The sequence below is a fragment of the Lasioglossum baleicum genome, chromosome 7 (assembly GCF_051020765.1).
Source record: "Lasioglossum baleicum chromosome 7, iyLasBale1, whole genome shotgun sequence".
NCBI lineage: Eukaryota > Metazoa > Arthropoda > Insecta > Hymenoptera > Halictidae > Lasioglossum > Lasioglossum baleicum.
Window position 1 is genome coordinate 2,460,150 of NC_134935.1, and position 27,218 is coordinate 2,487,367.

The 27,218-nt window shown below is 36.3% G+C and overlaps 1 protein-coding gene across 1 annotated transcript in view; it reads right to left on the bottom strand.

Annotated features, from left to right (window-relative positions):
• LOC143210820 (F-box only protein 32) overlaps window positions 1-27,218 on the bottom strand; it is a 44,411-nt gene that overhangs the window by 14,599 nt on the left and 2,594 nt on the right. Inside the window, exons 2-5 of the mRNA XM_076428020.1 lie at window positions 7,696-7,742; window positions 7,543-7,592; window positions 1,791-1,977; window positions 1,533-1,708 (exon numbers count right to left, since the gene is read on the bottom strand). Coding sequence (XP_076284135.1) covers window positions 1,533-1,708; window positions 1,791-1,977; window positions 7,543-7,592; window positions 7,696-7,742 — 460 coding nt within the window. The remainder of the gene's footprint in view (window positions 1-1,532; window positions 1,709-1,790; window positions 1,978-7,542; window positions 7,593-7,695; window positions 7,743-27,218) is intronic.

Here is a 27,218-nt window from a genome sequence, read left to right on the forward strand (position 1 = left end):
CTCAGAGACTTCAGATTTTTGAAAAGAATTTTTATATGAATAAAGTTAAATCTGTTTGTTTACTTTTTATCCTGTTTTATTCTTCATCCCAAAATTATTAAAAACGAGGCTATTTATGAAATTCATTTGTCGGGTCTAAAAGGCCCCACCTTACTATTTGTGTTATTAGAACTTACCTTGCAAGAATTAAAATAGCTCCGAGTGCAAACAGGGCCGGCCTTCTCTATAAAGGGGCCTGGGTGCAAGAAACCATCTGGGGCCCTCAATTTTTTGTGAAGTAAAAAAAATTTACAAACACGAACATACAGGGAGAGTCCGAAGAAACAGAACACCTAAATATCTCCGTTACTTTTCGTTGTACAAAAAAACTTTCTAGGACAAAGTTATACTGTTTGAAGGGCCACATGTAACGGTGTAAGGGAAGAAATTTTCAAGATCATTTTTTTACAAGATTTCAAGGTTATTGATATTTTTTTAATGGAATGAGGTATTTTTTAATAGATCAATCGATGCAGCTGGACATTCGTTATTAAAAAGTACTAACCCATGTATGTAGAAAAGTTAGTAGTTCACGAGATATTTCAATTTAAATAACTCTAAAACACCATTACTGTCGTACTAGTGCTAGTGTAAATTGAAGAGTTGAAATTGAAAAATTGACGTTGAAAATGAAATTGAAGATTTGAAATTAACGAATTAAAATTGAAAAATTGACGTTGAAATTGAAAAATTGAAGTTGAAATTGACGAGTTGAAATTGAAATTGTAGTTGAAGGGTTGATATGGAAATTGAAGTTAAAATGAAACTTGAAGGGTTTATATTGAAATTGAAGTTGATATTAACGAAATGAAATTGAAAAATTGAAGTTGAAATAGAAGAATTAAAATTGAAGTTGAAATTGAAAAATTAACATTGATATTGAAATTGATGTTAGCGTTTACTTACTCGTGTAACGTCTTAGTACAACAGTAATGGTATTTTAGAGTTATTTAAATTGAAATATCTAGTGAACTACTAACTTTTCGACATACATAGGTTAGTATGTTTTTATAAGCAATGTCCAGCTGCATCGATTGATGTATTACAAAATACCTCATTCCATTTAAAAAAATATCGATGCCCTTGTAATCTCATAAAAAAATGACCTCGAAAATTTTTCCCTTACACCGTTATATGTGGCCCTTAAACAGTGTAACTTTGACCTATGAAGTTTTTTTGTACAACGAAAAGTAACGTAGATATTTAAGTGTCCTGTTTCTTCGCACTCACCCTGTATATGTATTACTAATGCATGTTTATTTAATGCGTGATTTTGTTTTTGCTAATACTTTAATTACTTCAGAAAAATTAGATTATTTTAGTTCTTGATCATGTTGGGGCTCTCTCAATCACGGGGCCCCGGTGCATAGCATCCGCCGCAACCCCCAGATGGCCGGCCCTGAGTGCAAAGGGTTAAACTACTAAAATCAATGGAAACCGTCTATTGAAGTCGGAATAGATATGTGTTGAACGATGTTATCAGCTGGCCGCACCTGAGTTATAGTGATCGACGATGCAATCTGCAAAATTCTCTCGAGAGCCGCTTTGTGTTTTTCCCACAGGATTACAGAGCCCAAAGGTCTTCCACCCCAACAGCACCCTGCGCTAAACGCTCGCACTCTTTCGATTAGGCGACGAAGCCTCCCGGTTTGTTGCTGTGACAACGACACTACGCATCGTAAAAGGATTAGAAGAGGCCGTGATTGATCGATCGTGGATGGGAACTATCCCCGCAGGCTCGTGAATTTTACCTTCCAGCGCGACTTCCTCCAGCATGTTGAACAAAACTCGCTGGGCGCATCCGCTGAGACCACCCATTCTGTGACTGACCAGAAGGTCGAGCAGTCGAACGATGTAATTGAAACGTCGACAATCGTGTACCGCTGATAAAAAGTCAAGCCTCTTCAGTGCGTCGCTCAACCCGTTGAAACCCGCAATCTGCGAACATCAGATTAACCCCACTGTTACCATTTTTCATCCGTTTTTTCCTTTTAATCCAATCCCCATTAATCCGAATCCATTATACGATTTCTTCCCTCTTTGTCTCTCATACCCCGTTCCTTGCTTATCTGTTGCTTTCTATCAACTCTAACTTCACTAAACAGTAGCCTGCACATTTTATGCATTTACGGCAACAATGAGTAAATCCAAGTTGATACAGTAGAAATGTTAATTTGTCCTTCATTTTACTTAGTTAGAGTTTTGTTTGTTTAAACGTTCCATTATTTATTTGTTTATATTTCTCATTTATTTTATCCATTATTTCCTGTTATCGTTCTTGTTACTATTATACAGGGTGTTTCGTCTAAAACAGGACACCTAAATATCTCTTCAGGTTATTGTGATGCAAAAAATATTTGTTACGTAATATGCATGATGTCAGTGGACCAAATATCTGGCACAAATATATTTTCCAAAGATCATTTTTTTCGGGGTTATCAAGGTCATCGATGTTTTTGATATATAACTACATTTTTATTTTATTGCATCGGGTAACTGATCGAAAAATACATTCACATATGTATAATAACATGACCTTGAGCTTGATCTGAAGGTAAAACTTTAATTTTCGAAGATCAAGGTCATTTCAAGGTCATGTTATTATACATATCTGAATGTATTTTTCGATCAGTTACACGGCGTAATAAAATAAAAATGTAGTTATGTATCAAAAAACATCGATAACCTTGATAACCCCCAAAAAAATGACCTTTGGAAAAAATATTCTTGCCAGATATTTGGTCCATTGACACCATGCACATTACGTAACAAATATTTTTTGCATCACAATAATCTGAAGAGATATTTAGGTGTCCTGTTTTAGACGAAACACCCTGTATTTGATAAAAATGCGAGGCAACTCGCAAGAACAGTTATGCTCTCCGTCAATTAGTAGCGATCACGAAAATCACGATTCACTGTGAAAATCACGAGTGAATCAGAAAGTACCAGTTCACGCCATCCCTAATGAACAAATGGTACATATGTACAGTAAAGTCGCGATTTGTTTCCCATCGCCAGTTCCGAGCAGGGAGAAAAATCGTGTGTAGACATTATTTTTTTATGACTGCGTCTACCGCGTCGAAAGAACAAAGGAAGCCGAACGTAGGAAAAAAGCAGCATGTAAACACGGATCGCGCGATAGAACCGTATCGGTGTGAACCACTACTAATGCAACGCGGAGAGTCGCAGTCGTCGGCACAGTGCAAAGGCCCGTGTGTCTTCACAATGTAACACCAATATTTAATCTTTTTTATTATTACTTATTATACTTTTTTATGAAACTTTCATCAATATATTCGTGGCATTTTTCTGATTAAAAAAGACCAAACACGATATAATTTCAACTGTATTTAGTGGTTTAATTGACGATGAAAGTTTCGGGCGCAAGGAAGGACAGCATATGGGAAAGAAAGAGACGCGGAGAGTCGCAGTCGCCGGCATAGTTCAAAGGCCTGCACGTGGTCTCTCTTTAGACACGCTGTCCTTCTCTACGTTCTGCTCGGCCTTTGGAGATAAAAAAAAATAGCTACCCTGTACGGTAGATGCAACCAAATCCCCCCGAGGCTGTCGCGTCTATAGAACATTTACTGTATACAGGGTGTCCCAAAATTCCTTCAACAGCCGGAAATGGGAGGTTCCTGAGATCATTTAGAGCAACATTTTCCTTTGCAAAAATGTTATCCGCGGCTTTGTTTAGGAGTTATTAACGAAAAACACGGACCAATCAGAGCGTAACCTAGACGCGAGTTAGCACAGTTGGCCCGGCGCGACAACTGTCTATTGGCCGACTGTGCTAACTCGCGACTAGGTCGCGCTCTGATTGGTCCGTGTTTTTCGTTAATAACTCCTAAACAAAGCCGCGGATAACATTTTTGCAAAGGAAAATGTTGCTTCAAATGATCTCAAGAACCTCCCATTTCCGGCTGTTGAAGGAATTTTGGGACACCCTGTATAATAAGAAAGTTTATTACTGGTATTACAATGTGATGACACGTGGGCCTTTGAACTGTGCCGGCGACGGCGACTCTTCGCATCTTTTTCTTTCCCATACGCTGCCCTCCCTTGCGCCCGAAACTTTCATCGTCAATTAAACCACTAAATACAGTTGAAACTATATCGTGTTAGGTGTCACTTTAATCAGAAAAATGCCACAAATAGTTGGTGAAAGTTCCATAAAAAAATAATGAAAAATAAAGAAGTTTTATAATTGGATTAGCAGTGGTTTACACCGATATACCCGACCCGAGGTCAGACTAAGAGGCATCTTTACACTGCTCGGAGGCCGAGGCAGCTCGAGCTTCAGGGCCCCTGCGGCGTTGCCCCTCAGTGGAGTGGGTAGGCACGGGAAAATTATCGTGGAAACTCTCAGGGATTATAATCGCGACTTTACTGCATATACCAGAGGTGGGGAACCTTTTTACCATTAGAGGCCACATTTAAATTAGGCAGTAATAAAGGATGCCGCTATAATTTTATTATGGCGATAATAGCGATAAATATAAGTTTATTATATGATTAATTTTCAAATTGTTGTAATCTACATAATTAAATATTAATTAATAACATGCTTTTAAGAAGACCGCACAAGAAACTCACGAAGTCCGCACGTTCCCCACCTATGGTATATACCAGGGATGGGCATTTTTGCCTCAATTGAGGCAAGACTCTCCACACCACAGCGCCCACTGCCTCCTACCAGCTCCACCGTTACCATGGAGAAAGAACGCGCTTCGCCCGTAGCGAGCAGTGCGCATGTCTCGCAAAAGCTTCGTGCATCGCGGCCTATGCGACGAAGGCGCACGTTGCATGGAAGAGAGGTTGGTGGGAGAAGCAGGCGTTTGAGGGGCCCCACGCGTGCATCCCTGGTATATACCATTAGAGTGTAGTTTGAGTTGTTTTTTTGTCTGCAGGTTTAGGTTATTTTCATAGCGTTTTCGTCAAGGAAATAATTATTAAACATAAGCGCAATTCATGATGTTGTACGAGTTTCGTCGAAAACATGCAACAAGTATACGGACTTCTTAAGTGTCACCAATGTCACCAGTGTCACCAGATCAAGACTTGTCTCCCCACTGTACCTTCCCCTTTTACGACACTATTCCCCACGCCTCCCCTGCGGACCGGTCACGTGACACGTTTCATCTGTGTCGTGCATGTGTTCGGTACTGGCAGAGAGAGGGTAACCATTTTCCACTTAAGGGAATCTTTTCTAGCAGACGACGCTCGCGCGAGACCACTCACGCACCGCTAGACCACGTATACGTACGCGAGGATTGCAAGGGTCCGGGATTCCACTTCTGATTTCTCGATAATGCAAAGACGGGGTTTTGTAGTAGTCAAAATCGCTAGATGAAAGATCAATCTGGGGCGCTGTTTGCCTCAAAAGTCCTTCTTTTATGTTTCCGAGCAATGGTTTTGCAATATTTGGCTGCATGTTGCCCGTCAGAGGACGCTGCAGTCACGCCGGCGTACCAACCTCTCCGACGGGCAACATGCAGCCGAATATTGCAAAACTATTGCTCGGAAATGTAAAAGAAGGACTTTTGAGGCAAACAGCGCCCTAGATTGATCTTTCATCTAGCGATTATGACTACTAAAGAACCCCCTGTTTTCATTATCGAGAAATCAGAAGTGGAAACCCGGACCCTTGCAATCCTCGCGTACGTATACGTGGTCTAGCAGTGTGTGAGTGTACCCTAGCGGCGTGTGACTGTTCACGCGCGAGCGTCGTCTGCTGGAAAAGACCTCCTTAAGCTCTCATCTTCAAACATACGTAGCTCATTGCAATGTTGACCGATTTTGATAAAACTTTCAGTACGCACATAAGTTACCGAAATCTGCAAAACGCATTTTTTAAATTATCGTTACAGGCTCAAATTAAAAGGTTGACAAAACATAATTTTTGACATTTTCCGACCAATTTCAATATAAACAAAAGTTTTTGTTCACTCATTCTCTAGCAAACTAGTCGGTCTAACATCTTGAAAAAATTCAAGTCTTTAGAACCAATTCTTAAAAAGTTATGCGATTTTTAAGATTGTCCACTTAAAATTGTCCCCGACTGTATAAACGACAGTAAATAATTTTTTGAGGACTTTCACCCACGAAAACTAGCTTTAATTAAAAATATTCCAACCTGTCGTCTCCAGGATTCCCCCCCCCCCCTGGGAGTGCTAGAGTTAAGCGAATTTTACGATATAGTCCAGTCAACGAAAAGTTGTAAGGGGAAATGGAAGGAACACAATTTTTAACCTTGGGTCTTTGTTTGGACTAGTTAGGAGGTAAACATATTAAAAGTCCCCCCCCTAGGAGGTGAGCGGGGTGCAGGGGGGCACGTAGAAGGTCCCCTTTTTCGGTTTGCCGCTTATATCTCGGAAACTATGTGTCCTAGCGATAAGACCATTCTATACAAAATTAAAACTGACAAGATGTGCCATAAAATTGATTCTGGTCAGTTTTTCGCTATCTCCCATAGTTTTCGAGATATCCGCGTTCAAAAATCACTTTGGTATTATTTGTTCGAGTTAGTGTTTTTGTTTCAATTTCAATTTCAACACTTCAATTTCTAATTCACTTTCAATTTCAACACTCCAATTTCAACACTCCATTTTCAACTTCACTTTTTGAGTTTCAACATCAATTTCTCAATTTCAACATCAATTTTTCAAATTCCACGTCACTTTCAACTTCACTTTTTCAATTTCCACTTCCATTTTTCAGTTTCAACATCAATTTCTCAAATTCAACTTCAATTTTTCAATTTCAACTTCAAATGCACGTAGAAGGTCCTCCTTTTCGGTTTTCCGCTTATATCTCGGAAACTATGCGTCCTAGCGATAACACCAGTCTATACAAAAATAAAGGTGACAAAATGTGCCATAAGATTGACTGCATTCAGTTTTTCGCTATCTCGCATAGTTTCCTAGATATCCGCGCATCAAAGTTTACTCTTTGTGCTGAAGAGTTAGCTAGTCAAATAAGGCAAAAAACGTGAGGCAAAAATTTCTTTTTCACAATTAGTGAACTTTGAGCGCGGATATCTCGGAAACTATGCGAGATAGCGAAAAACTGACTAGAATCAATCTTATGGCACGTATTGTCAGCTTTAATTTTGTATACTAGAATATAGAGATATAAGCGGAAAACTGATAATGGGGACCTTCTACGTGCCCCCCTGCACCCCTCTCACCTCCTAGGAGTAGGGACTTTTAGTATGTTTACCTCCTAACTATAGTTCAAACAAAGTCCCAAAGCTAAAAATTGTGTTCCTTCCATTTCCCTCTACACCCCCTTTATGAGCATTCATTGACTGGACTAGATAGCTTTGTCCAGCTTTTTGAGTTAAGGAGAGCCGAGTGTGACGTCGATCGTAGTCCAAGGGTTAATCCGTGCGCGCAGCAAACGTACGACCTTTCCAACGGAACGAATCGCATGTCGCGTCTCGTTTCCCCTTTCGCGGGTCCGAGTTAAATATAAGCAGGTCTGGAACGAGTCACTCACCTCGCGCGTGCACTTGAGCGTGATGTGGCAATGCGGCTGGACGACGTTCTCTAAAATTACACGAAACAAAGATAAAACGTTAGGCGAGAAAACCTCGAAGAAACGGCAAGGGGCGCGCCCCCCTTCGATCTTAGGCGGAGGATTAACACTCACCCTTCCTTTTGTCCTTTTCCTTCTTGTCGAGCGCATCCTTGTCGCCGCTGCAACAACCAAACGAACCGAACGATTACACTCGTTCGTTTTCTCGAGTTCGCGAGAAATTGGCCGAATCGAGCCTAACGAGCAGAACGGTTCGTGCGATCTTTGTGATCCGTGCGCCTTGTAGCGGAATCGATTTCATTAACTGTAACCTTACATCATATGTACAGTAAAGTCCCAATCTAATTGTAAGACGATTCTCGGTTCTGTGCTGTGACATAGATCGAGATCGGATATGTGTTATTTTTTGAGGCCGCGTCGACCGCGCCTAACGTAGAAAAGGACATCGAGGCTCGTGAGGCCCCGATCGGTCGCCGAGAAGTGTAAACTTAATTAACCCAATCACAAAACATCGCAAAACATATTCGCGGTAATTTTCTACTGAAAATGATATCAAATATGATATAATTCCAATTATATTTATTTGTGTAATGAACGATGAAAGTTTTCAACGCAAAGGAGGACAGCGTATGGGAAAGAAAGAGACACGGAGAGTTGCGGCACGCCGGCATAGTAGAAGAGATTGATGAAAAAGTAGCAGAGCAAAAACAAGAACTGATGAAATTCGACTCTGCAATCTTCATCTTTCTGGACCTGAGTAGGTTCTTCTGCCCTCCCATTGGACAGAGAACCGATATCCTTTGTGCCTGAAGACGGAAGAACTAGACGGAGAAGAAAACGAAGGAGAGCCACGAATTCGCTCGATCACTATCGGAGCTCGACTACGGTCATCTGTTCCTCCATTGAACAGGGAATACAGGGTGTTTCGTCTAAAACAGGACACCTAAATATCTCCTCTGTCTCTGAAAATACAAAAAATGTTTCTAACGTAATCGAAATGGTTTCAAAAGACGAATCAGGTGGAAGAATCGTTTTTTATAAATTGTAATTTTTTAATCGTTTTTTCAAGGTCACTCGTGTTTTTTTTACAAATATACACACATTTTTTGTTATTGTATGTTATAGCAAACATTATTGTGCATTCATCCATGTTGAATAGCACGACCTTGAACTTGAACTTGTAAATAAACACATTGTATCATTCCTCTGTGTGTATAGAGAGTGAGAGAGATATGTATTTAAGAGTTTGCTCACTGCTAGATTTCTCAGTGTATCGACAAGCGATCCATAATGCGTTATTCAGAACAGAAGAAAATTCAAATGGTTTTAATTTACGGTGAAGCTCGAGAGTGTCTAAGAGAAGCAATACGAATTTACAAAGACAGATTTCCAGAACGTTCTTGTCCATCACGTTCCGCATACTCAAGTATTGTTAAAACATTTTGTGAGACTGGTAGTGTCAACAGAAACATTCGTGCGAGACGTAAATCAAGTTCAATAAAGTGCAGTGTTTCAACAGTAAAGGATTACCAGTTCCTTGCATTCGCCTCATTCCCCGCAGTAAACTTGTACTCTCTGTAAACTCGTAGTGCGTGCGTATGATATTGTAAATAGTGCTAGAGCGTTTATTCCAGTATATTAAGTACGGTGTTATGAACAATTATAGTGTAGGATAAGGATTTGTGGATATGTGTGAGAAGAATTTAAAAGTGAAAGAGCATTGACCCCTTCTACTCGATAATTCCATAGGGCGGATATTAGAAATGCCCTTGTGGATTTTAACGAGTAGGTAGGTTCAATGTCGTCCAACGATTTTTTAAACATTTTCACCTCGCTGGGGCCCCAAATGAGAACCAAGGTATGCATGCGTTTGTCACTTGATACGAGACTGTCACGCGCCTGTGTGACGTACGCAACGTATACTTTTGTTAGAAGTGTTGCAGCATTTTAGGCGGATTTTTAATTGTTAATAACTAAATAACGAAGCCGAAATCGCAATTTTTTTATTCTTCATTTTCGTCTTATATTATCGTCGAGAACCACCACTTAAATTTTCTCCCACCTGTAGGTACACACCCTGTATGTAAAAAAAACACAAGTGATCTTGAGAAAACGATTAAAAAATTATAATTTATAAAAAACGATTCCTCCATCTGATTCGTCTTTTGAAGCCATTTCGATTACGTTAGAAACATTTTTTGTATTTTCAGAGACAGAGGAGATATTTAGGTGTCCTGTTTTATACGAAACACCCTGTATTCCCTGTTCAATAGAGGAACAGATGACCGTAGTCGAGCTCCGATAGTGATCGAGCGAATTCGTGGCTCTCTTTCGTTTTCTTCTCCGTCTAGTTCTTCCGTCTTCAGGCACAAAAGATATCAGTTCTCTGTCCAATGGAAGGGCAGAAGAACCTACTCGGGTCCAGAAAGATGAAGATTGCAGAGTCGAATTTCATCAGTTCTTGTTTTTGCTCTGCTACTTTTTCATCAATCCCTTCTGTTTCCACACATTGACCGAATCAGTGCCCTGTTCAATGTGTGATGGCAATTGTTGAAAATCATCAGTTACAATATTTTGACAAATTATAAGAATTAGAACTAGAAATAAGTTAATAATTTATATTTTAATAATTTCTCTACTATTCTTACACTAAATTATTCTGTGCGAATTATTAAGTTACTTTATAATAATTATTTGGGGGGATTTAATTATCACTTTATAGAAGAAAGGTGGTATATAATTTTTTGTAAGGTATTTATAATATTGATTGTAATTATATTAGGGTATTTTTATATAAAATTATTTAATTATTATATTTTTATAATATGTCTGCCCTACAGTGCGTATCAGAAGTTTATTCTATTATTTTAACGAAAACGTACCCTCTGATGAAACTTCGATTGATATTTTTTATCGTATGTTTAGAACACTCCGAAAAATTATGATTACTACTAAAACTATTCATGTATGGCACTGCAAGAAAGAATTTTCAGCCAAAATATGAAAAACTTATTTTTCTTGTTGTTTCTAACTTCATATCGTAGACCAGTGGCTCTATATTCATTATAATAGTGAAGTTAGTAAAGTATTAAGAGACTCAACATATGAAGATAGCCGCAGAATTGGTTGTTTGAAAACGAAAACGGAGGAGAAGTAAATAAAATACGATCAATCAACAAAGACTTGGAGATTAACGTGTGTAATTATTTGTTCCTTATTATTTACTGTTATTGTGAGTTTATTGTTACAATTATTAGTACTGATATTTACGTTATTTGAGTTTAGAACAAGGGTTGCAAGGTATGGAGTGCACAATAGATATCAGTGAAAAAATTTCGAAAACAGTTTGTTTTCATGGCGAAATCGGGGTCACCTTGGGTTTTACAAATAGAAACACATATTTTCTTTTATTATATTTAGAGGTCACCGAGACGACTTCAATGATATGATATGTTTACCAATTAATTACTCGATTTACAGAAGTGGAAATGTGAAATATTTAGCTTTTCGTCGTAATCGACTTAAAGGCAGTGTAAACATTTTTTGATAGCGAAGAAGTAACTCAAGCTAAATACAGGGTGAGTCTGAAGAAACAGAACACCTAAATGTATCCGTTACTTTTCGTTGTACAAAAAAACTTCTTAGGACAAAGTTACACTGTTTGAAAAGCCACATGTAACGGTGTAAGGGAAAAAATTTTCAAGGTCATTTTTTTACAAGATTTCAAGGTCATTGATATTTTTTTAAATGGAATGAGGTATTTTTTAATACATCAATCAATGCAGCTGGACATTCGTTATAAAAAAAGTACTAACCCATGTATGTCGAAAAGTAGAAGTTCAGGAGATATTTCAATTAAAATAACTCTAAAACACCATTATAGTTAGTACTAAGACGTTAGCGTTTACTTGCTACTGTAAATTGAAGAGTTGAAATTGAAAAATTGACGTTGAAAATGAAATTGAAGATTTGAAATTAACGAATTGAAATTGAAAAATTGACGTTGAAATTGAAAAATTGAAATTGAATTTGAAGGGTTGATATTGAAATTGAAGCAGAAATTGAAAAATTGACGTTAAAATTAACGAAGTGAAATTGAAAAATTAAAGTTGAAATTGAAGTTCAAGGGTTGATATTGAAATTGACATTGAAATTGATGTTAGCGTTTACTTACTCGTGTAACGTCTTAGTACAACAGTAATGGTATTTTAGAGTTATTTAAATTGAAATATCTAGTGAACTACTAACTTTTTGACATACATAGGTTAGTATGTTTTTATAAGCAATGTCCAGCTGCATCGATTGATGTATTACAAAATACCTCATTCCATTTAAAAAAATATCGATGCCCTTGTAATCTCATAAAAAAATGACCTCGAAAATTTTTCCCTTACACAGTTACATGTGGTCCTTCAAACAGTATAACTTTGTCCTAAGAAGTTTTTTTGTACAACGAAAAGTAACGGAGATATTTAAGTGTTCTGTTTCTTCGGACTCACCCTGTATACATATGTATGTATTTCACATTTCCACTACTGTAAATCGAGTAATATGTTAGTAGAACAGAGTGTTAAACACCCTGTAGATTTGTGTGCCACCAGAAGTAGACAAAGGAGAAAAGGGAAGAAGATACTGTACGAGTTTCCAATTCACGTGGTTTCAGGTCGACGAATCGTGGATACCTGGTCGATGCATGGTCACTGGCAGAGACCTTGGTGTAACACGCTTACACGTCGATAGAAGGGAGAGAAACCTCGCACCAATAATCTGCGACATTATGCAACCGTCGGTAATGCTCATAATACTCGTCACGATACAAGGAGGTGTGCACGCATGCACACGTGCAAGAAAAACTTGAGCGCATAATCGTGACGACATATTGGAACCATATTCAGTAACGTATTGCAAGCACCATACCCGGGACTCGCCGAAACGGAAGTAGATTCACGAAATTGGTACAGGTCTGGTTCAGCTAGGTCACGACCTACTTCCGTATCGGGACAGGGTCACGGGATATTTCTCCTCCGACGATAATTCACCTACACCACCGGACGAAACTGTGAGCTCACTGCCTCTTTACCGTTATTTCGTTCAATAAATGGCGGGCTCAGAATCGTAATGGGGTAAGTCGCGTACATGGTATTTCGAGTAAAATAATGTTTTGCGTTTGTCGTTATGAAAAAAATCGCATTGCGCTTGCAGTCGCAAGTTTCTGACTATGCAGTCAGGAAACTATAGAAAATGTAGGTATGTATGGAAATTAACCCTCTCTGAGTCACTCGAGTGGTGACTAAGAGTCGCCACAAAAAATTCCCGTACCATTATTCGAAATATTCTTTACATTATTAAATATAAATTCAATATGTTTATCGATCGTATTTTTGATAATCAAAGTGTGATGATATCGGCGCACAGATTCGATCAATGATAAAACACAAGCAATTTTGCAAATTAATTAAACACTCAACGTTTCGATCCTGATGTGGATCATTTTCAAGAGTAAAATTTTGCGTTTGCTCTATCAGAAAAATTACATATTACTCTTGAAGACGATCCACATCAGGATCGAAACGTCGAGTGTTTAATTAATTTTCAAAATTGCTTGTGTTTTATCATTGAACGAACCTGTGCGCCGATATCATCACACTTTAATTATTAAATATGTTGGGATCTAACCAATTATGTACTAAATATTTAAATATTGTACGAGGTATTAATTTCATATCCATAAAATGAGAAAAATCATATAGAATGGAATTATTCTAGGTCGGAAGAAATGTTTAATTTTCGAGATAAAATAGCTTCGAGTGCACAGGGTTAAAGCACGAATTTTATACAATTTTATACAACTTATATTCGTAAGAAATGAAATCATTTTTACTAATTTTTTGTTAAAAAATGTATACTGTATTTAATAAAAGCAGTATTATTCATTACATCTTGCTACGACATTAAATATCTCCGTTTTTAGATAAAAGAGGTGGAGAACAAAAGAACGTGGTAAGGTGGACTTACACCACTATTATCCCAAATGGTTCGTTCTATTAGTGTTCTGACAAGAGAATATGCTGCCATCTTTCAGTAAAGAATGAAGTTCTACATCTGTAAATAAAGGATGCCTTTCAGATTCGGAAACCTTCAGAATTTGGACTTGCACCACTCTGATTCTCAGTCCGTCGAATAACAACAAAAGATACGAACTCTCAAATATTTATTACGTAATGTATTTGTGTTGCTTACAGTCTTAGATTATAATGATATTATTCTTACAATGGCAAGAGTAAACATTACATTTATAAAAATAATTCGAACTCATTAAATATGACAGGGCTAAATCTCGTGAGCACACTCGTGAACTTAAGCTGAACTGTGACGTTGGCAACACTTTTAGTGACTTCGAAATCGCGTGACTAACACTTGGGGAATCCCCGAGAATTTTGTTTAGACTGAAGCTCAAATAATGTGTGAACTATTTTAAATATTTTATTATTTGTATTCCACAGATAACATGAAAAGTTTATTTTCACTTGACGTTCAAATCAAATAAAACAACGTTTTCAAATGATATTCTATTTCCATTGCACTGTTCACTGTTATGGAAGTAACTAAATTAATTATTAAATTAATAATAATATTTGTAGTTTAATGATTAAAGTTTAGCTGCATCCGCTTTTAAAATTGTTCTTTAGTACACGCAGTAAATAGAATTATTTGATCGAATAAAAGATGAATTTCATTTGAAATGATTCAACGAAATACAGTTTTAAGAAATCGTTTGGCTGTTCAAATAAACTAACATATGATTATTTCAAATGGCGTGCAGCCAAATAGGATACCATGTAATCGTAACGATTATTTTTCAATTAATTTATTTCGATAATACCCAAGCCTGGTTAAAAATGTTCGAGCAGTAAGATCGTATTCGAGCAGATCCGAGCTTTATTCGCAGCCCCCTGGACTCGTAGTTTGCAATAGTTGAACGTGAATCTCGCAGTTTCGCAGCGAGTCACGCAAGCCCAAGGCCAACGAATGCATATCTACCTGCTGCACTCGAGCAGCGAATCGATGATGCACGTGTGTCGCTCGGTAGCGGTTGCGAGAGAGAGAAATCGCGATCGATGAATACCCGTAAACGGTGAACGGAATGAAGAAGAACAACAACACCGAGAAGGAAAATTCGGAAAGAAGCCCGATTGTTTTAGAGCGCGCGAAACCGCGGCAACGACACACAGTGGTCCGAGCGGCCGCTCTAGCAGTTCAAAGATTTTAGCACTACATACAGTGACTGCCGTTAATATTCGGACTAGTGTTGTATAAAGCTCGAGTCTTCGAAGCTCCAGAGCTCAGTCTTAAAGACTTCTTCTAAATCTTTTTCTATAGAAACTTAGTCTTTAAGACTGAGCTCTGGAGCTTCGAAGACTCGAGCTTTATACAACACTAATTCGGACACTCTTAAAAACACTGTAACTTTTCAAATATTGTACTATGCGATTTGAACTTTTTTGGAAAGCTAGAGCAATTAGTTTACTACAGGATGTGAAAAGAAATTTTTTTAAAAATTGCATTTGACCGGAATTGTAGAAGAAATACTAAATGTTGCATTTTACAACTTTTTTATGCGGGCCTATATTGAAATTTTGAAAAATATGTTTTGTAGATCTGTGTGGGTTATATGCATTGTGAAAGTTTCATCAAAATCGGTTGATGCGGGGAAAAATGACAGTCATTGAAAGATGTAAGAATTCTTAGATTTACTGCTGTTATAGCCCGAAAATCGTGGAAATCTTCAATTTTTACCATCTTTAAATGCTTGTAGCTCCTTGCCACGTCGACCGATTTTGACGAAATTTTCAGGATATGTTTAATTGAAACAGATCTACAAAACGTATTTTTTAAATTTTCAATATAGATCCACATAAAAAAGTTGTAAAATGGATCTTTTACTATTTTCTCTACAATTCCGACCAACTGCAATTTTCAAAAAAATTTCTTTTCACATCCTGTAGTGAACTAAGTGCTCTTAAAAAGATTATCGCGTTTTTTAGAGCGTCCGAATATTAATGGGAGTCACTGTATGTGGGTATTTGGAAGTTTAAGGGTATAACAATTAGGTCCTTGGATTCGTTTTGACATCAGCTACGATATTATGAAGTCAACAATATACAGGGTGAGTCACCTAACGTTATCAATTCAAATGTCTTTGTTGTTTTCAAAGATACATTAAATGTCTTGAGGACAAAGTTGAATGGTGAAATGGAGCTCATACGACATCAAAAATATTTTGTTTTTATGTCATTTTTTTTAGAGATAACAAGGTCACCTTCATTTTTTGAAATGGAACCAACCTTTTTTAAACATCTACAATGATAGTCGCTTCCATTACGAATTCGGTGACTATAATTATTCAAGGTCATTCAAGGTCACGGACAGAAAAAACCAGGGGTTGAAAACAGTTATGATATCGATTCCGGTTCTTGAAACAGTTCAGAATGTTGAGTTTTACAACATATTAAAAAATCATCGAAATCGGTGAGGTGGGACCTTTTATCAACAATTACCGCATTTTTCAATAAGCTTTCGAATTCGTCTTCCTCAGAAGCATTATTGAATCTATTAGCTGTAGTATTACTGCTTTCTTCTGTCGACGTATTTGCGTTCTCCATACGAATTTGCTGTATTCTGTTGTAAGTTTGTAATAGATCATTTTTAGCAACACAAGGTGTTCATTATCCATTGTAGAATTGAAAATGAACTGGAAGATTTTTTAAAGGAACCACGATTACAATCGTTATCGAATGTTTTATTATATTGGAACAATAAAAAAAGTAGAAGCCCAGAATTATACAAAGTAGCAGAAGCTGTTTTAGCAATTCCATCAACGCAAGTAAGCGTATTAATTATAAGATTAAACTAGAGGGTTATTGTTGCTCGCTCGCTTCGCTCGCTCGCGAGTAGGATTGTTTTTGCTCGCGGGTAGGACTGCTCTTGCGAGAGGGTTAGTGGTACGCATGGCTAGTAGGGCCTGCAGCTATTAATGTTTTTTTTTATTTGGTGTGTGACTCTCCACGAGCCACACAAAGAACTTCCCGATTCGTTAGTTGCAGTATATTATCATCATTAGTTTTAGTACGTTTTAAGAAGATTATACGTTTTCAGGGAAATTCAATAGTTTTCTACTTATCAAGATGTTTGCTATATGGCGTCGCATTAAACGAATATCGTAGGCTCGTTGCTCGCTTGGTTCCTTGTTATAGCATACTGTTGCAACATACTAATGTTACACATACTAATGTTGCAAAATAAATTGTCTTAATTAGTTTTTCGCAAACGATACGACTCCTCATTATCCGGGTTTGCAGTATTGATCTTGCATTTCTTCGATACTGTTAATTTAAATTGTCCCAAAATATATAAACTGCTCAATTTTGAAACTCTGCTCAGTGCTACATACAACATTTGTAAAGTTCGCCTTTCTGATTTTTTTAAAATCCAAACATACTTTCTCGTATGTTTGTCCCTGACTTTTATGAATCGTAATCGCTTCAGTAGGAACCACTGGAAATTGACTACGTGTGATTTGATATTTTTCCTCACTCGACATATTTACTTGATTCGATATTTTTATTATTGGTGTTAAACTTTGATCAATATTTGCATTTTTCATATAATCACGATAACGAGTTCTTACTTTCACTCCTACTCTGGCCAATTGAAAATCTAACCACAATATAGACGAAATTTTAGTATTTTCTTGAAAAGTAATAAATTTTAATATTCCGCATGTGTGTGTGCTCCATTAACCAATCCGTTTTCAACATCAATGTTATTAATAATTATCATATAGTTTATATTAATTTTCAATTTAATCTCAGTTAATAATTCGTTTTGAAATGATTGTTTTTTTAATGATTGTAATATAAATTTTTTTTTGTACTTCCATCGATATTCTTTGAAAATGTATTCTTGGGAGTAGAGATGATTAACTCACTCTTGCATTGGGATGATTTTCGATTATTGTAAGCGGAAACATTAGCGTAAGGTACAAAAAAAATTTTTTTTTTTAATTTAGAAAAAATGAAAAAAAATTTTTTTTGTGTAATTACGTTTGTTTCTTCTGTGGAAACTTTCCGTTCTCTCGTATAAATTGCATTGTAGAATCAACTCCTTTCGAAAAAAACTAAAAATCTAAAAAACTGCTTGACCAATATGGACCAAAATCTGGACAAAATATGGATTGCATCATTCATCATTCTGATCGCGTTGTTACTTTTTCAGGAAACGTTAACGAAAAATTTGATACCATAGAAACAGACATACGCACACACACACACACACACATACGAACATTTTGCTGAAAATAGTCTAAAATGACTGCAATGACCATGAAACGTGAAGATCTGATAAAAAATCGATTTTCGATTTTCGGGGTCATTACAATAACTTCCCTATAAAATCGGGAAGTTAATTACAATAAAGTCGTACCAAATTAAAATGTCAATTCTCATGCACTAACATGTTTTTTTCAAACCCAATAAATAATCAATCAGGACCCAAATCAAACATAGTAATGTATCGATGTCATACTAATACATAAGTATGGTATTTCCAATTTTTCTAAAATTTTAATTTTATTATGTAATAAATAATTGACTGTTTTTTATGCTGTATAGATATCACAGACATATCTACGTTACAAATGTATATAAAGTAATATTTTTATAGATTATATGTCCCCCCGAATCTATTAGTTTAGTTTATTGCATCTTTTACGAAAACAAAAATGAGGACGTACAGCATTTATGCGGTAAGCCACCAATATGTATTACTTATTATACATATACCATACATAGAACCGAACTATGGCCGATAAAGAACCAAAAAATATCAGTTGCAGAACTGCAAAACCGACGTGAACCGATACGGGACATATTATAGGTTCTGAAGTCTGAAGAACCGGAACCGGAACCGAAACCGAAACCAAAATCCAGAACCGAAAAATAACAGTTATAGAACCGTTATAATATCGGTTCTCAGTTATAACATTTTTTCGGTTCTTCATAACTGTTTCAGTGAGAACCGATTGTACAGTTATTTTCAGAACCGTTTCAACCCTTGGTGAAAAAGCGTATTGCTTTATGAAGAAAGATACCCTGAGCGAAACACTCCTTCTAGACTCACTTTTATTAATATCTACAAGCTATTTAGAAATACTGAAAGTGTAGATGTAAGAAAGCGTAAACGCGAAAGAATCCCATGACTACTCAAGACAATGAAATTAATATTTTAGCAGCTATAGATGTCAGTCCACATGTGAGTACGAGAGAAATTGCCCGAGAAGCAAGCATGAGTCAAAGTAGCGTAATACGAGTTCTGACCCGACATAAATTTCATCCGTTTCACATATCGATACATCGAGAATTCATCATGTTTTTTCTGTCCGTGACCTTGAATGACCTTGAGTAATTATAGTCACTGAATTCGTAATAAAAGGGACTATCATTGTAGATGTTTAAAGATGTTCTGAAGGTACAATGGCAGACAAAAGTACAAGTAATTCGAAATCCAACAATATATTGGCAATGAAAGCCATTCACAAGTATATTTTGCATTGAAAAAATAGATTAATTTAGAAAGCTTTCGTTTAATTAGTGAATTTCATGTTATGTTTATTTTTTAATCGAATTGTCTTCATATTATAAAAAATTGTAAGTGACTTTTGCGAATAATTGTACCCTCTGTGAGCCACTGTGAGGAGGACAACACGATAAATTTGACGTTTTGTAACAGTTTATAATTTTTTGCTCTGTGACTGTTTAGTGAATCCTAATAAATTTTGAACAATATTAATTACATAATTTTTACTACATATAAAAAAACTGGAAATTCTAGTTACGTTTTTACAAGGTTTAAATAGGATTTGAAGTGGAATTTTATGAATTCTCCATAAGAAGACGTGTTAAAATATGCAAATTTTAAGTTGCTATAATTCTTAAACGGTGTAGTGAATCGAACACAAACTTTGGTAATTGCATTAATTTAGTTAGAATTATATCTTGTCAAATTTCCAAAAATTTTGTTGCGTTTTTATATACCTCCAGAACATCCTTAAAAAAGGGTGGTTCCATTAAAAAAAAATGAAGGTGACTTGATATCTAAAAAAAAATTACATAAAAACGAAAATTATTTTGCCATTGTATGAGCCCCATTTTACCATTCAACTTTGTCCTCAAGACATTTAATGTATCTTTGCAAGCAACAAGGATATTTAAGGTGATAACGTTAGGCGACTCACCCTGTATACAGGGTGAAGAAACAGAACACCTAAATATCTCCGTTACTTTTCGTTGTACAAAAAAACTTCTTAGGACAAAGTTACACTGTTTGAAGGGGCACATGTAACGGTGTAAGGGAAAAAATTTTCGAGGTCATTTCTTTATGAGATTTCAAGGTCATCGATATTTTTTTTAATGGAATGAGGTATTTTGTAATACATCAATCGATGCAGCTGGACATTGCTTATAAAAACATACTAACCTATGTATGTCGAAAAGTTAGTAGTTCGGGAGATATTTCAATTTAAATAACTCTAAAACACCATTACTGTCGTACTAAGACGTTACACAAGTAAGTAAACGCTAACATCAATTTCAATGTCAATTTTTCAATTTCAACTTCAATTTCAACTCTTCCATTTCAACTTCAATTTCAACTCTTCCATTTCAATTTCAATTTTTCAATTTCATTTCGTTAATATCAACTTCAATTTCAATGTCAACTTCATTTTCAAGTTCAATTTTTCCATTTCAGTGGACCGGCCCACAGTGGACCGGATCGAAGAAGTTGGTGTCATTTTGTTATAACTTTTGAACTATTAGAGATATCGCAATGAAATTTTCACCAAAAATATTTTAAAAACAGTCATTCTTATCTAGACATAATTAAATATTTTTTTTATTTGTTAAACAATAATTTTTACTAACTTTTCATTGATATTTTTTATTAAAAAATGTTCAGATATAGTTTTTCAACCTCTTTTTACTTGTTGTGAACAATAATTTTTAGTGTTGGTCTTAATCTTTAACACATACATAAAAGAATGCTTTCCTGTGTAAAAAAAAGAAATATTTTAAATACATATTGCGACTAAAATAGTACTAAAATATTCAGTCAATATTACCACAAATAAAAAAGTAAGCTAATGAAATAAACACACCATAATTTGTCTCTCGTGATGATCTATGATGGTCGATTGCATTAGTTAATTAATAACTCTACTGCCTCAGGAATCAGTATTTTAGGATTCCTTTTACATGTTAATCTTACAGTCAGCGTCAATATTAATTAAGTGGACACTCTTAAAAAATCGCATAACTTTTTAAAAATTGGTCGCGAGATTGCCATGTCGATAAGATTGCCATTGGTAAGAATCATACAAAATTTAAAAATGATGTTTTGTCAACTTTTTTATCTGGACCTGTAACGATCATTTAAAAAATGCGTTTTATAGATTTCGGTAACTTATATGGTCAACATTGCAATGAACTACATACGTTTAAAGATGACAGCTTAAGGGTGAAAGTCGCAGATTTTCAGCCTTGCCAGGGCATTTCGCCCTTACGTGATCATCTTTAAACGTTTTTTTCGATGAAATTTTCAATATATAGGTATATAAGTTACCGAAATCTATAAAACGCATCTTTTCAATTATCGTTACAGGCTCAACATAAAAAAGTTTACAAAACATCGTTTTTTAAATTTTGTACGATTCTTACCAATTGCAATCTTAATAAATTTTTGTTTACTTATTCCCTAGCGAACTAGTCGGTCTAACATCTCTAAAAAATTCAAGTCCTTTCGATCACTTTTTAAAAATTTATGCGATTTTTAAGGGTGTCCGCTTAATATTGCCGCTGACTAATTGTGACATGTACGGGTCAGATGTTACAATAAGATGTAACAATAATCTCAAATAGTTTTCGAACGCTGCACAAGGTTCCAAAGATAGAAATAAATGCAGCGAGAACAGTTATATTTTTTTTAAATAAAAATGACTATCGAAGTTAATTTACACGTATATATCTTTACTCTATTTATCTCTTATAATGTTATTGCAAAAACATTCGTATTTGGAAGACATTTAATCAATCACACGAGCCTGTTGTACGCAAGCGAAACTCGTCGCGAAGTAACATTGACAGCTTTGAACAATGATAAGTTGCAAAGTAGAACGAGGAAGGACAATATTCTTGCATAATTATATACGGGAAAGAATGCTGAAATTGATCCAATTTGTTACAAAACAAGACTTTTCATGACCCTATAGATATTCCTTGTCAAATGTAAAAAATTTGGCCAATTTTTTTATTTCATTGAATATTAATTTTTAACATATTTTGAACAATAACTTTTAGTGTCGATATTAATTTTGTAACACAAAAGAGTGCACTTCATCATAAACAAAGGAAAATAAGAAATACTAAGTGGTGTGATCAGGGGCACTTCAAAGAAGAGAAACAATTTTCTTGGTGAAAAGTACTATCTCTAAATGTCTACCTTTAAGTATTCGTCCTAATTACAATTCTTGGTAAACTGCATTAATTTTTTTCATTTTCGAGGTTGATTGACATTTAGGAAGCGATACAAATTTGTTAGAAATCGATATGAAAAAGTTGACTTTTTAGCTAAATGGCACCAACTTCTTCGATCCGGACCACTCTGGGCCGCCTGGGCCACTCTGCGACTGTCCGCTCACGTCCCTGTCCGCTTGCAGACAAGTCTAGGCATTCGCAAAAGGTTTCACGGTCTCGCGACGACGCACAGTGGGCGAGAAACCGATCTTTTTGGACAAAAATCTGCCGACAAGTCAGTTTTTCATCGATTCAATTGGAATTCTTTTTTAAATATTTGTGAAGGACTACACTTTGATGACGTGCTGCGCGAAAATCGTTAACTGTCACAAGAAATCAAGAATCCTTATAAAACCCAATAACTCCGATACTTCATCCGCCTATACCAGGGGTGGCTAACACGCGGCCCGCGGGCCGCATGTGGCCCTCCACGTGAAATTGTGCGGCCCGCCGGGCGATTTTATGTCTCTATTGAAACATTTGCATGTGTCATATTGTTATAATGGGCAAATGCGACGTATAACAATAAAGTTTTATTTTTCTAAAAGCATGTTTACTAAAGTGCGGTCCGCTGCAACGTTACGCGTCATCAAAGTGGCCCGTGAAACCATTTGGGTTAGCCAGGCTTGGCCTATACCATAAATTTGCATGTCCCAGCTGAGTTGCCGACACTTCTTAACCCTAAACACTAAACTGCAAAATTTTAAACTGTAAAAAAGATTTTATTAAAATTTATCCATGATATAAACTACCTCCATCAGTTCATAAGGTACTGCAACATGGAAGTGAAGTACTTGCTACATTTGAGCTGCCAATTGGTTTGTATTCAGAAGAGCCACAACAGGCAAATAATAAAGCCTTGAGGAAATCACGAGCTGAAAACTCCCGAATGTGTTGCCGCAAAAAGACAAATATAGATATTATACGGCATATGTTATTATCATCCCATCCACTTATAAGCTCTCTAAGAATAAATGACGGCAAGCACAAGGAGGTTCTTTCTCAAGAATCGAAAACGCTGCTGTTGAATCAATAAATTAATGGTGAGTCTCATAAGTACCGAACGTAATTCTATTGAATTGGTAATTCCCAGGGCCAGATTTACAGTTTAAAATTTTGCGGTTTAGGGTTTAGGGTTAAGAAGTGCCGGCAACTCAGCTGGGACATGCAAATTTATGGTACGGGCGGATGAAGTACATATCGGAGTTATTGGGTTTTGTAGATAAGGATTCTTGATTGTGACAGTTAACGATTTTCGCGCAGCACGTCATCATAGTATAGTCCTTCACGAACATTTTAAATAAAATTCCAATGGAATCGATGAAAAACTGAGTTGTCGGCAGATTTTTGTCCAAAAAGATCGGTTTCTCGCCCACTGTGGGCCGCCTGCACCACTCTTCTACTGTCCGCTCACGTCCCTATCCGCTTGCAGACAAGTCTAGGCATTCGCAAAAGGTTTCACGGTCTCGCGACGACGCGTCGCGTTGCTTCGCGCTCGAGCGTAATATGCACACAAGACCGTGTTGGTGCACGCATCGAGTAAGTACGGCGGTGGTCCGCGTACCGACTCACAAAGGAAGATGGGAATAGATGCAGACATGAACCAAGCACGCGCGCGCGCGCGCGCACGTTAATTGGACCGATTCGTCGTGAACGTAGAACGCAAGCGTAGCGTTTATCTGCGAACCCAGCGCAGATCCGCGTCTTGAAAAAGCGGTTTGCGAAAACGCACGAACGTCATCCGACCGAGAACGGTTATTTTTGGAATTGTGGTCGAATCGGCATAAACTTACACGGACTACACAAAGACAATGACGAAATTCCATTTTCCAACTGTGAAGTACAAACGAATGTTTGCCGTAAAACATTCGTTATTACGAGTATTAATTATTAATTTATTATTCGCGTAATAATACGTTAATAAGATAGTTTGTAATACTGCCCACCATTTTTACTAGATATGTATGAATTTATTGTTTATTTACTGAAACACGTAGCATCCTGAATGTTTATTCGATTCGTTGGATTTGGAACTAGAAAATACTGTTTGAAATATTATCAATTTGTCCCAAATTTTTCATGTTGAACGTCTATCAACTTTGATTTGGATTTCTAAGAAAGTAGCCCTCTAATTTTTTGCATAATATTTCGGGACACGTAAGAATTTTCAATTTTAATTTAGATAAACTAACTTTATTTTTACGTGAAGTTTATTTTGTCGTCTATCAATGCTTTCATATGCGTGGTAAAGTGACATATTAACGATAGCATTGTGTGATTTTTGGTAAAAATGTGATGATTAATTAACGCAGTGTTCGTTGATGGTCAAATAGCGCACCAAAACGGAAATGACAATCTCGTAAATGCAGAATGCGAATGACTAAAAAATTCAATTCAGTGTTCCTGATTTCTCAACATTTTTCATTTCTCGAGAAATGAGAAATAAGACTGTATTTCTCGAGAACTCTCTAGACTTTTTAATAAAATAAAAAAATATTGGAAAACTTATGATATTTGGAATATCGTTGATAATACTTATCGAAAGCGCAAAAAACATTAACTCAATGTTTATTCCTGTCCAATATGTACATTAGGGTGGACTTAAGCTATACTCGGAAAAAATTTTTTATCGAGATACAATACATTGAAAATTTTGAAAATTGTGAAGTTCACCTTAACTATGGAACATGTCACATCGTTGGATTTGTCTTTTTTTCTGAATAGGAATATATAATAATTATATGAGCTCCTTTAAATACAAATAACGATGACCTTGAAATTTCGAAATATGATTTCCAAAAAATTTTTTTATTTTGCCATTATATTTACCTAATTGAACAGTGCAAATTTCTCCTCTGACATTTTTTCGTATAATCACAAGTAATAGAGATATTTAAATACCAACATTAAAATGTAGCATGTTTTGACTGATGGTGGGACATATGTATTTGTTCATTTCCGAAAATATGTTATAAAATAAATGAGATTCATAAGAATTTTCCTAGATTTCCGAGAAGGAACACTAACTACAATGGTGCTTACTTTGATAAATATTTAGGAAAACAGTTGCGTTTGTTTAATGTTACAGTTAAAAATTGGACATTTCACGTGCAACAACCTAACAACAATCGATCTTATTTGCCCGAACTCGCTCGAATCGGAGAAAATAGTCTAAACGTAACGCGTTCACTCTCGAGGCGTACGCAACGCTAGCCGAGTAAATACCTCGCGCATCATCCTCACATCTTCCGAATGCGAGAAAGTACCTCTCCGACTTTTCACACGCTACATACTTCTAAACAGATTCATTGTGCTTTAAATAGCGATTGATTTTATTCGTCCATCTGTGCGCGAATCGGAGAAAACCATTTTCTTATATTTTCATTTCGACTTCTCACGGATTTTCGACAACCTAATAAATAAATGTTTCAAACACAAAGGTTGGTGAATACTATAATAAATTGCAATAAAAAAAAGTTAGCAACAAGTTTCGTGTTTAATAAAAACATAAGGACCACTTTAATTTTTCTTAACAAAATTGTATATTTTTCGTCACACCTTATTCCCAAATAGCACAAAGACGTCTTACAGACGTCTTTAAAACGTCTGCAGTTGGACATTCAGACGTGTTAATCATGTCCCGAATGTTCTACGAACGTCTTCCGTACGTCTCCTGAATGTCTTGTGTTAAAAAACGGTACGTCTTGACGTCTGTTTGACGTCTAAAAGATGTTCAGGAGACGTTCGTAGAACATTCGGGAAGTCTTGAAGACGTCCCTAAGAAGTCTTAAAGGTCCATAAATGTTAATTACATTAAAAGAAGGGATGAGTAAAAAAGATTTCGAAAAAAACGAGTTTAAAGTTAAATCAATAAATATTGATTCAATAAAATATTTTTGTATTTATTCTTTTTGGCAAAAGATCATTGAACAAATAGGAGAATATCTTATTCATTAAAGTTCATTGCTTGGATAAAAAAAATTGGACTGTTTCACCTTAAAATACCGAAATTACTTTCTTGCCAACCCAATAGCATTATCAGAAGAACGCATGTGGAATTGACAGAAAGTGTAATAAAAATAACAATGCCAATTAAAATCGCAATAAAAATTGAAATTGAAGCAAAAACACTAACTCAAACAAATAATGCCAATGCTAATACTGCTAGATTATGGGTATATAAAAACCACACTGTTTATGGTCTTAAAGGCGTCTTTTTAGGACGTAAGACTTTCAGACTAAAATAGCCGTAAAACGTCTTTAAGACGTCGTGTGCTATCTGGGCTATTGCTGGGCTAGTGCTATTGTGTGTCATCTTTTTGAACAAATGTTGGAAGTCGGAAAAGGGATTTTAGCTTAGGAGTTCGTAATTTCGACTTCCATAAGAGTCTGTACACCGTGGGGCTGTTCGAAATGTTCAGTACAGTAATGCCTTGCTTAAACAAGGGAACTATGTATTCCAAGCAACTGTTGTTTCGTTACGAGAAGCTTTGTTGTCGGAGGATAAGAATAATATGGCCAGATTAGAGACGTGTACTTTTATTAAGAAAGTTGTACATGTATAAATTCCAGTAACATCAGTTTCTTTCGTTTAAAAGTTACTTTCGTTTAAATAACTATGCGTATCTGGGTCGCTTTCGCTCGAAACGTTTAGGAGGCATTTCTCTGAGATCAGCTTCGTCGACCGAGGATCCGTCGAACGAGATATTACTGTACTTTGTTCTATTGCTGAGCCGTTCCTAATGTAGAAGAACAACTCCATTGACAAAAGTTGTCGCGCGTGACGATGAATCGATAAACTTTCCGAGTGCAACGCGTGAATCGACGTGGGATCGGAGGCAGGCACTGTGGAAGAAACGAGTCGAACGCGAGAGACACTTTCGTCGCGGTGTTTATTTACATCGCAAATGGAATCGCCGCGAGCGAATCGGTTCTCCTTATCGACCGAGAAAAGTCCACGGGAATGGATTCGCGTTGATAGTTGATATTTAGTGTACGGCGCCGGAAAAC